This window comes from Fundulus heteroclitus, chromosome 7 (assembly GCF_011125445.2).
Source record: "Fundulus heteroclitus isolate FHET01 chromosome 7, MU-UCD_Fhet_4.1, whole genome shotgun sequence".
NCBI lineage: Eukaryota > Metazoa > Chordata > Actinopteri > Cyprinodontiformes > Fundulidae > Fundulus > Fundulus heteroclitus.
The window spans coordinates 5,935,933-5,947,997 of NC_046367.1; the positions used below are offsets into that span (position 1 = coordinate 5,935,933).

The 12,065-nt window shown below is 39.2% G+C and overlaps 1 protein-coding gene across 5 annotated transcripts in view; it reads left to right on the plus strand.

Annotated features, from left to right (window-relative positions):
- The window catches only part of LOC105921041 (diacylglycerol kinase beta), a 309,320-nt gene that overhangs the window by 152,814 nt on the left and 144,441 nt on the right, over nucleotides 1-12,065 (plus strand). For all 5 annotated transcript variants that reach the window (XM_036138804.1, XM_036138806.1, XM_036138803.1 and 2 more), the window contains 4 exons: nucleotides 2,202-2,318; nucleotides 5,065-5,163; nucleotides 9,074-9,184; nucleotides 9,265-9,338. In XM_036138804.1, coding sequence (XP_035994697.1) covers nucleotides 2,202-2,318; nucleotides 5,065-5,163; nucleotides 9,074-9,184; nucleotides 9,265-9,338 — 401 coding nt within the window. The remainder of the gene's footprint in view (nucleotides 1-2,201; nucleotides 2,319-5,064; nucleotides 5,164-9,073; nucleotides 9,185-9,264; nucleotides 9,339-12,065) is intronic.

Sequence of the window (12,065 nt, forward strand, 5' to 3'; positions counted from 1 at the left end):
ATAATATAAAATAAATTAATAAACAATACATAAAATACTTTAATGTTTTCTTAAAACGTCTGAATACAAACTGTCCCAAAACATGTTAAATAAATTCCTTTATCATCATTCATTTATACCAGTTGTTCAAGTTATTTAATTGTTACTTGTAAAAAAAATATATATTATTGTAAATTAGAAATGTCCCATGCTCCTGAATGCAGCTTTCTGACGCTCGGGAACGCATCACACTGGTCTGAGAACGCAGCGCGGAGTAGAGGCACGTTACTGCTTAAGACAAAGCTTTGCCGTTTGTAAAACTCATGTCGGCTGGCACGGTTTATTGTTCTGTGTGAATGACAACAGACCACAACAAATGAGGCTGCTAATGAGCCAACAGCCAACAGGAGAAGGTCTGCATCGAAGCAGCATGGAAAATTGGTGTTATTAAAACATGATTAAATACTTCAATGTAGCATGAAAAAATAAAATATGTGAATAAAAAGTTAAAGGCATGAGGTGAACTGTATTGATTTAAATTGAAAAATCGTTTTTTAAAGCCAAAGGGAAATGAAATATTGGGTGAAAATGTAATTCTCTAAAATTGGCACAGCTTGGATTCGAACTTTCGATCTTCTGCTTTGCAGCCCGACACCTAACCCACTCGACCAAAACACAAGTGTCGTGCTCAGCCGAGCTTTATTGAGAGGTCAATTGTGTTAAGAAGTGTTTTTTGCGAATTTTGTTCCAAATGTAAGTCGAAACGGCGTCAAGTACTAAAAGCCCTGATTGCGGCGTCGAGACCAACGTTTCGATATATAGTATGTGGGGGTATACCCTACGGTTCGGGCTGTATTAACGGTACTATAATAATAATAAAGAAACCCTTATTAGGTGCATAGCATAAGGCCTCCGCCATGCATTTTCAATGCATAGGCGGGCGCCTAATAATAATAATAATAAAGAAACCCTTATTAGGTGCATAACATAAGGCCTCCGCCATGCATTTTCAATGCATAGGCGGGCGCCTAATAATAAAGAAACCCTTATTAGGTGCATAGCATAAGGCCTCCGCCATGCATTTTCAATGCATAGGCGGGCGCCTAATAAAGAAACCCTTATTAGGTGCATAGCATAAGGCCTCCGCCATGCATTTTCAATGCATAGGCGGGCGCCTAATAAAGAAATCCTTATTGGGTGCATAACATAAGGCCTCCGCCATGCATTTTCAATGCATAGGCGGGCGCCTAATAAGAGGGAACATTTCCAGAATAATCACAGTTTGCAGAATTATTTCACTCCTGGAGTAATAGGACCAGGTTAGATTATTTTAATTATTTTTATTCTTTAGGAGAATAAATTCAGGAGAATGAAGCTAAAGGGATACGAAAATAAACTTGTAATATTACAAAAAATAAATACTACGAATACAAAGTATATTCAGAGATTAAAGTCCCTCTGATACTGTTTAAGTGACTGAGTAACTGCAGATTTGCCACATTTAAGATGGCGGACGCTCTGACGCATCGCAGCATAGGCAGAACCCGCCCAATGACGCGTCTACTCTTATATTATGTCTGTGCCTGCAGCAGCAAGAGTAGCTTGGCTTGTGGTTGTGTTTTCGTCGTCGCTCGTAACAGAGCGACGACGAAGCATGTTGATGAGTACGTCATATGCTTCGTTGATCTGATTGGTGTATTTGGCCCGTCTATCACCAACATAGGCCAATCAGCTAACCAGTATTTTCGCCCCTTCCCAAAATTACTTCAACGGAAGGTTTCCAGATGGATATGCGAAGCAAATCTATCTGGCGGCGTCAGGTTACCAAAACCCATGGAGCCACCAAAAAAGAAAAACTGGCCATGGCAGAACTTCTCCTGGTACTTTTTTAAACAACCAATTTGGTCCTTTGTCTTTATCTCTATCATTAGATCCATTTACTTTGTTGTGGTAGTATTATGATTCCATGGACTAACTGATGATTATCCCAGTATTTTACCAAGGTACTGTAAATGACATAACAATTTGGTTTATTGTAATTATGTAGTATCAACTCAGCTGGCATGTGAAAAAAAGGCCTGTGAAGTAACGATATTGGTCACTGTAAAAGTTCTTGCTGCAATTTGTAATACCCTAAACATGTTTGCAAAATGCACTGTTTAAGTACTGTGACGGGTTGGGTTTTTATCAGTCATGATGCGTCTGTCTCTGCTCTTCTCCAGGCTATGCAGCATGTTTGGATGGAGGGGAACTCTCCAACAAAATGTGATCGCTGCCATAGAAGCATCAAGTGCTACCAGGGCCTGACGGGCATGCACTGTGTCTGGTGTCAGATCACGGTAAGCCTCTACCCTGGCAAACATGAACTCTAACCATGTCGTGTTTTTCTCTGCAGTCACCAGATTCTGCTTTATTAGAGGTGTGATCAGGCATATGGGAGTGGAATTACTGAGGCAAAGAGGCCCAGAGGCAAATAGAAGTAATTACAGATGCAAAACAAGACAAATTTGCAGAAATGTAGGAGTCTCTTAAACGTGCCATGACATCACTGTATAAACCATTTAATATAGTTTATATCGCTACATTTGAAAATTAGTTTTGTCAGGCCAAATGTCCCTCCTCAGTAAAATGGCTACCATAATTGAAAAACTGTTCAAACATGCCCCCACACCCCTTCCCCCTCCGTCCACACATCCCTCCTCTCCGTCGCAAATCCATATTCTGGCTGGTGGAGGTGTTTGTGTTGCAGGATGTCCAACAGGTGAGGCCAAGCTGACCAAAGGCTGTAAGCTGGCGCTGCGATGCAACACAGTGTGACTGAATTCCAGGGTCCACGGCAGCAGAGCAGCGGAGCTGAATACCTTATATCCAACCTAAAACTAACTTCACCGCTGTTTGATCTGGAGTTGTAATTGTGTGGTAACTCCCCATAAATGAACTTCAGCAACTCTAACTGTCTCCACCTCTGGGAGGTGGAGAGAGTCAGAGCTTTGCAATGCATTGAGTGCTCTCCTTATGCAATGCTTATGGCAGGCCCCAATAAATAGGGTGGAAGAGACAAAAGGGGTTAATAATATATAAAGGAAGAGTAAAACAGACATAAATATTAAAACATAGACATAAATAAATATATTTAAACTAAGTAATTAGTAAATGAAGTTCATTATAATGAAAAATAATTAAATGAGGTGATTATTTAAAAAATAATAATAATAAATAAGCTAATTAAAAGAGATATTTACATTTATGTCTTGTTTTATAATTTAATTTCTGCTTACATTTATTAATTTGCTGTATTTTTGTACATTATTTTATCCTTCTATATTTATTGAGCATGTATTTATTTCTATATATATTTCTATTTATTTTTGAATATGTCAGAGTCAGTCCTCCATACTTGTCGTGTTGTCTCCACTTCTTTAACCAACGGCTTTTTCTTTTTTGTTGTTTTTATTACTGTATTAAAATTAGTGCACAAACTATCGCCATTGTTCGTCCTGGTCGTCCATGTTTGTTTACTCTGAACTGGATCTTGAGAGGATTCGCAACATTTCCCGTCTGATATCTGAATGAGCTTTAGCGAAATCTGTTCATGTGTGGTGTGTTGAGCTTGCCATCTGACCGGACACTACACACTGTACGAACAAACCTGTTTTACCTAAGATTTTTTTTATCGTTACGTGTGGTGTCTCTCAGGCTTTGAAAATCATCTTTCTATTTTGAAATCCGGTCGTGTGAACTAGCCTTAAGAGTTCTCACCGACCCTGCTTAAGTCTCCAATATGGCTGCCCTGCATATAACATTTTGTCAAAGCTGCAGTTAAAAACATTTTCTGTTACATTATGACCAATTTTTTCTGCTTAAACGTTTTCATAAGAAAACATTTTTTTCAGTGAACATGTTGCTACAGTGTGTGAAACGGCAAAATGCTGAAAAATATATTAGCTTGTATTGCTATTGGTGGTTAACCTCTAACACAGTGAGGTTCTTTTTTCAATGTTATGACATTTCAAATGATCAATACTAACACTTCTTTTGAATGATATTACAGATAGTCCAGATATCACCATTGGTGATTTACCACAGTATAAGAACTATGGGTGTAAATAATTCCACTGTTTCTGTGGCTCTATGTATAGAGTCATTGTCTTGCTAGATGAAGCTCCACCCCAGCAGGTCTTCTCTAGTCCCTAACAGGGTTTCTTCCAGAATTGTTGCGCATTTAGCCCCATCATTAATAAATCTAAGCAGCTTCCCTCTTTCTGCTAAAGAAAGGTATCCCCACAGCATAATGCTGCCACCCCCATGTTTCACTGTGGGCCTGTTGTGTTCAAGGGGTTATAATGTTTGTTTTCTGACACATGAAATTTTGCTTGTAGGCCAAAAACAAAAAATGGCCCTGATTCTACTGTGTACCCTACATGGTTTGTAGCACACTGCAAATAGGACTACTTAAGGCTTTCTCTCAATGCTTCTAAATTTAAATTTCTTGTTCAATGAAATCAATAAAATGAATAACTATCCGCTTCATTTTAAAGGATTTAAATTGAAATATGCCTGACAAAACTCTGCATCGTTACTTTCATCTGTGTTGATTTAAGACACAAGAAGTTCATTTCATCTTAAATCTAAAAATAAACTTGTTTGCTTTATGAATGACACTTCGATAATGTTATCCAGTTTCTTGTGTAACAGTGTGTTTCTAGCACCATTACTAATTAATAATATAAACACAAGAAGTCCAGTTGACTAACAATGTACTGGGAGAGCATTTTTAGCTCAATGGTACATTAATTCAACTATATAACTGCTGATCAGTTATATAGTTATATACAGTCAACGTCATGTTTCGTATGTGCCTTTGCTTCTTGATTCCACTAGATGGCACTGTTGTCTTTGATGTGAAAGCTGAGGCTAAGCGAACCAAACACCTGTTCTTGTTGCAGCATCCTGTGAAGCATAAGTGGAGACCATTTTCCTTGATCCTGCATACAACATTCTGAGTGACCTAATCAGTGTTAGCGCAGAGACACTGATGGATGACGCCTACAGGTCTTATGGTTCTTTTTCTCCTATCCACTGCAGCTCCATAACAAGTGTGCATCCCACGTGAAGCCAGACTGTGACGGAGGGGCCCTGAGGGACCACACTCTGCTGCCATCATACATTTGCCCCGTCGTCCTGGTGAGAACGCTGCTCTCTGCAGACTTTTCACCTGCAGTGTAAGCAATGCAAGGGGGGCAAGAACAACTGTTAACTGATCCATGGGTTATACAGCACTAAGATGCAGGGTTAGTTTGTTCAAAGCTGCATGGTTAAATCGTATTGAATATTAACATTGGTTTATCAAGTAAAGATTGCAGCTTGTTTATGTTTGTAAAACTAACAAACAAAAAAAGAAGAAGAAGAGGCAAATCAGAACTCTTGTCCAGCAATATATATAAAAAAACATGGACAAAAATAATGTGAATGGTTCATATTCCCTCCAGCAGGGGCGCTGTATATCTAAATCTACAATTCCGTTCTGCCATGGCCCCAGTTCAAATAAAATTCAAATAAATGTTCTGTAAAAGATTATTGAACATATACAAACTGCAAATGGATAAGAACTGGAACCTGAGAAGATAAAGAAAACAGTTCACTCAGAGCGTATGAGGAGTGATCAGCTCCCCTCACTATCCTCTTCAGAGCCTTCCTGTCTGCCATGTTGCTGCTAGAGTACTAAGCTGAGATGCTGTAAAGAAACACCCTCACTGTCACTGCAGCAGGATGCTGGCAGGGAGCGATGTTTGTCTCCGTTTCTTCAGTACATGCAGTCTCTCCTAATATTTCCCTGAAAATTTTTTTCAAATCTAGGAGTTTGCAATAACGCAGGTGACTAAAGCCAGATTTTTTATCTTTCCAGATATGCAATAGTTTTGTGCTGATTATTGTATTTCCAATGCTTTCCTTAAACAATAAAAATTTATTTTTCTGAAGCGTTTTAGATACATACAATAAAACAGAGCTACTAGGGCCGGCCAATAAAATCTTAAATTTTATTATACCAAATCCGATTAATCGCCCCCCCCCCCCTTTTTTTTTTTTTTTCGTTTGACAAAAAGAAATTGAATAAATCATTTTTAAAACGTACTTTTATGTCAATGATTTCATCTGGGAGATAACCTGAATTCAAAGTGCAACTAAATACAAGCTGTGAAACATGCTTGTAGAACAAGATGGCAGCCCTGCCATTGTGAACATTGAAAATATAACTAAATGTTTGATGCTAGTGATATTACACAATGAGCTAAGAACTGGCTTCACTTCACTCGTTTAGCTTTAAACTAACTTACAAAATAAGTAAATGAATAAAGTGCCTTGTATTATAGTAAAAGAAAGTTTTCTCTTTACAATATTTTGACAGTGTATTTTCCTTAACATATATTCAGCATTGCATGCTATTTTCTTCATGGAAGTCCAATGAGTGCATTGGCAAAATAAAATCCCAATTTTCCAAAAAACAAATCTTAAAAAATTGTAAATTCAAATTATCCAATTAAATCAATTTCAAAAATGTTTAAGTTTTGTTCTCTTTATATTTTGTTACAGCACTGACATGTTCAACAATAAGATATTGATGATAGTCCAGCTCAGTAATAATAATTAGATAGTCATTACATTACATAGTCATTGAATGTGTTCCACCCTATTAGGGATATTTATGTATAGACTACAAATATTTATCCATTTAAATACTGAAAAAAATGCCTTTTTCTTAAGCAATATTATGTCCCTTATTTATTACTTTATAAACACTGTAACAAATGATTTGCTTACGAATAGTATATATCTGTTATATAAATTAACAATATATATTTTTTACCCATTTTTAGTAATATGTAATTTATGTGTACATTTTATACATAAATGTATGTGTTAGCAACAATACCGTGAGTGTTCAACATACAAATATGATGAGAAGTAAACAGATATGCCTCAGTTCTGTCATGAGTCCCACTCCAAAGGGAAAGTCACCTGCTTCCCTAAAATCTAATAGTGTAAACTATAACTAATGAATTCTTTTTTATTTAATGATACTTATAATGATCTGGATTAAATTTTAATTCAGATTAATTTTAAGTTTAAGCATCAATATCCTCTCCACGACGTCTGCACATCAACATATCAGAAACAGAGTGTGTCGATTAGCATGCATCTAAAGCAGGGATCTCAAACTCCAGTCCTCGGGGGTTGGTGTCCTGCAGCTTTTAGACATGTCCCTTCCCCTACACATTTCAGTTACAAAACAATTCAAAGTGCTCTACATGAACAGAGCATAAAAGAAAACACACAGTGGAAAGCGCATTGCAGTGGAATAGTTGCAGCAGGTAACGGTATAAGACAGGTTGGACAACAAACTTTAACATTAACGTTCAAATGTAACTCTAAACAAATAGTTTTTTAACCTTGATTTAAAGGAACTCAGGGTTTCAGGGCAAAACACCAAAGACTGTCCCGATTGTTATGTGTTTGAGTTTCTGGATCCCTTTGTCTCTGTTTCTTTATAGTTTTTTATGCTTTCTAGTTGCTGCCATTTTAGTTCATACATTAGTCAGTCAAGTTGTTGGTTCAGTCTTTGATCACTTTCTATTATTTCTGTTAGAGTTCTTCAATGTGATTTTTCTTTTCAGTTTCCTTTCACTACATTCCTCCTCTCAGCTCCCCTCTCGTCATCAGCGGGTCCTCATCTCCACCTGGTTGCTCTCACCCAGTGGTTTTCAATTTTGGTCCTCTGGACCGACTGTCCTCCATGTTTTAGATGGGTCTCTTCTCCAGCACACCTGAATCAAAGGATTGTATTACTTCCTCAGCAGCAATCAAGGGCAGCAGAGACCCCCATCCATCCATCCATTTTCCTACACACTTGTCCCTATTGGGGTCACGAGGGGGGCTGGTGCCTATCTCCAGTTGTGGGCGAGTGGCAGGTTACACCCTGGACAGGTCGCCAGTCTATCGCAGGGCAACACAGAGACAAACAGGACAAACAACCATTCACTCTCACACACACACACACACACACACACACACACACACACACACACACACACACACACACACACACACACACACACACACACACACACACACACACCCACACTCACACCTAAGGACAATTTAGAGAGGCCAATTAACATAACAATCATATTTCTGGACTGTGGGAGGAAGCCGGAGTACCCCGAGAGAACCCACACATGCACAGGGAGAACATTCAAACTCCATGCAGAAAGACCCAGGGTGGACAGCAGAGGCCCTCTCACCACCAATGTATTTAAGACAGATGTGGAGGCAGGGGAAGACCTAAAACATGCAGAGCAGTGGGTCCTGAGGACCAGAATTAGAAAGCTCTGATCTGTGTTTAAGTTGCCTGGTTGTCATTGCATATCACTGGTTTGCTCTGCTTATGTCCTGTCGTTCTGCTCTGGATTCTGGTGCCTTCATTGTTCTTCCTCACGGTCTGTCACTCAGTCCAGTTGTCCATATTTCTCTTCATGCCTCTGTAACTTTGTTTTTCAAGTCTTTTTTTTAAATCCTTGTTTCTTTGTTTTCCATTCCTGTCTGTGCTTTGGTCCTGCTAAAGTGTCCTAAGCATGACACGTGTAACCTCACTGAAGGCATTCGGAAACATTAAAAAATGATACCGGTTTTGTCTTTTCTGTTGGATCATCAGCTGCCCCTGGTTGTCGTCTCTTCAGATGTTGTAGGTGGAAACATCTGTATGTGCAGCAGCACGAACCAGATCACTTAGCCAGTTGTTGTTGTGACATTCTACCATTCAGACTTTCCTCAAACATCTCACTATGAAGCTTCTGACCACCTGCCTTTCATTTCACGCTCACTGTTGATTCTATCTTTGGACTCCGCTGTCAAAACTTCTGAATACCCTCCGGATTGAACAATGACACATTGATTATATGCATATTATACATCGTATCATTGGGGATTTCATGTGTTAAATCACGACTCAGGCACCTGCTGACCCATTTACCATTTCCTCCTGAATTATTTGTTAACAAGTCCAGTTCCAGTCTGTCAACTCTTAGTTTTTCCACAGGATCGTCATTCTACAGCAAAGCGCGGGGAGGGGGATTCGCCTCCCAGCACCAGCCCTGATGACCCTAACCAGACATTTAAATTCTCTCCCGGAGACGGCCAAGCACTGCAGGTATCCTCTCATTTTCACACTGGCAAAGAGCCGTTGGTTGAAGTGCAGGAGGAATAGCAGAGTGTGTTTCTTGTTTCCAGATCACCCCTCTCCCAGGAACTCACCCCCTCCTGGTCTTGGTCAACCCTAAGAGTGGAGGAAGGCAGGGGGAGAGGTATGTTTGGGTTCGTTATCCCCTGCAGGCCTGTGGCTTTGTTCATAGACAGCCTTACAGTCTGTGGACTTAAATGAAAGGTATCAAACAGAACCAAAGAGAGCCTTTGTCTGTAGAACAGAGTCGTTTACACACCAATATGATGCATACATGTTACTTTTAAATAGAACATGTCAATTTATTGGTAAACATTAAAGTATTCTTTAGTCAAATATTGGATCTGTACAGAAAAATCAGAAGGAAAGGGCTAAACCTGCTGTGGACAGCTTACATCACCTGAACAACTGAGAGAAGTAAAAAAAAAATGTTTTTCTTCCTAGTCCTTAAACATTCAAATGCGTTTCCATAAAGGTTTTCTAAATGAAACGTTTCTACACACCTGTAAAAACACCTGAACTTAGAGCAGCTAAGAAACCTCCAAATGAAAACAGTTATTTGAACACTTAGTTAAATAACGTAAAAGTATCAAGTTTTAAGACTGAATAAAGTGGTTTTCAGTTCAAGGCTATTTTACTTTAAGATGAAGTTCTTGTCATTTTAAACTATGTATCTACCATTTCATTTATAGTGTCATTTGGTATTTTATTGGGATTTTATATGATTGAGTAGAAAAGCACAAGGTAGATCAAACTCACGCACGTGAAAGAAAGTTGAGAAGTTTAAAGCAGGATTGGTTAGAAAACATAAATGCTTTAGCTGATTGGCTGCATTTGGTGTTCCACAAACATGGAATTTTGCATTATGGACCAAACATCTTAATCTCACTAGTCCAAGAAACATCGCTTCAGTTCCTTCTGTTGCCACATCAACATGATTGTATTCGAAGCCTTTTTTTGTCAACTGTATGTATTCAAGTGGACAATCTCTCTACCTCAGTGAGAGGTTCAGAACTTGGTGACGTTACAGAGAAAGCAGAACAGACTGTGACAAGCAACACACATCCTGACAGAGGTGTGTGAGCTAATGGTGATCAGTTGGTTTGAAAATGGAAGCCATTCACGTTTTGGACTTTAGTTGGATTGTGTGTGGAGGCTTGGCCTTAAGAGGAGCAATGATGGGGCACAGCAGGGAACTCTATGGTTAGGGTTAGGGTTAGGCCTTGAAAGTGTTTTCAGAGGTGAAAACAAACGCAGGAGAGCACAGCGGATGATCTTTGTTTCGTTTTAACAGAACTTTAACAGAATCCTCATCTGTCAGTGAGCTTAGCGCTCCATCTGCTATTGTCTACTTTGTACAGCTTTGTTTCACATGGTAACTATGTCATTGCTGGTACCTAAGAGGGTGTGGGATGAGTATTTTGAGCCATATGGGTCGTGGACCTATGGGCTAGAAGGTCCCATCAGTGGATGTGTTACTGAGAACATTTGGACAGAGGTTTAATCCCGGATGCCATCAGAGCTGCTCCTCCCTGCTGAGTCTCTGAATGCTGGCATTTAAAGGTGGAGCGCTGGAAATGAAGGCCTTCTTTCTTGCATCATTTTCCGCATAGCTCCCAATAATCATGACCAATCAGAACCTGCTGGGTTTTTTTTTTCTCTTTCTGGTGCGTTACCGTGGCAACACACTTTTTCTTACTGTACAATGAGAAGGCAAATTATTCTCCTTCAATTGGCAAATAAGAGTGAAAGCCATTTGCTCGGGAAAACGGTCTATTTTTATCTGTGAAATTTTTGTGACATTTTAATAAGTGCTTGCCCTTTAGACAAAAAAGAATTAACTGGAATCTTAGAAAAAGGATGGGTAGGAACGCACAGTGCAACCTGTTAAGGTGAGCGTAAATTAATCTGTTTCCTTACAGCCTGAATAAATGTTGTTGCATTAAGAGGATCAGATTCATCTGCTAAATAAAGCTGAAGATCTACATATGAAGGTGTTTCTCAGTGGCCCCATTGGCAGTCTTTCTAGGGGAGATGAAATATACAGTGGGAGTCCTGATGCTTAATAAATGGCTCAAAACTGCATGGGAGAACCCTTCAGTGAGTTTTATTGACAGTTTCAACATTCATTTTGTTGAGACACCTCTTTAAGCGAGATGGATTTCATCTGAACAGGTCAGGTGCAAAACATCTGGCAACTAACATCCTCTATTCCTTGAACAAAGGACAGCATGTGCATAAACAACAGATTAAACTGGATTTGTTGTCCAGCCACTTGACAAAAAAAAAAATCATCTCGACAAGGTTTTGTTAAATAGTTGCTTCTGGCTGGCATCTGCTGTATTGGGAATTAAATAAATTGTTTGTGGTTTATGACTTTACCACCACTAAATGTTTTACGACGCATTAAACGAGTGTCACCAGTGTGGTGATATAGAACAATACATTTGCGAAAAGGTGCAGGCCCAATGGATTGGTTCCAGAGAATACTTATTTGTTCCTGAATAAAACATGGAAACACAAAATAAAAAGGCAAAGTCCTGAATGATGCACAAGACTAATGAGGTCCTCAGGTGAGAACCTTACTAAGCGGTGAAAAACAAACAAGAAAATATCTACAAACCTTGATGAATTAAAGCAACACTGTAAAGAAGGGTGGGCCCAACTTCCAGCACAATGAAGTGAAAGACTGACCACACATGGAAATTATTCCATCCGACCCCATGTCAAGTCGTTCTACCAGCTAATAAATCGTTGGATGGGGTTAGCGTTTCCCTTCACTGGATTGACTGTCAATGATCCTTTGTTTCAGTGCTACAGTATCGACCTGCTCATTTACATCCAATCTGAT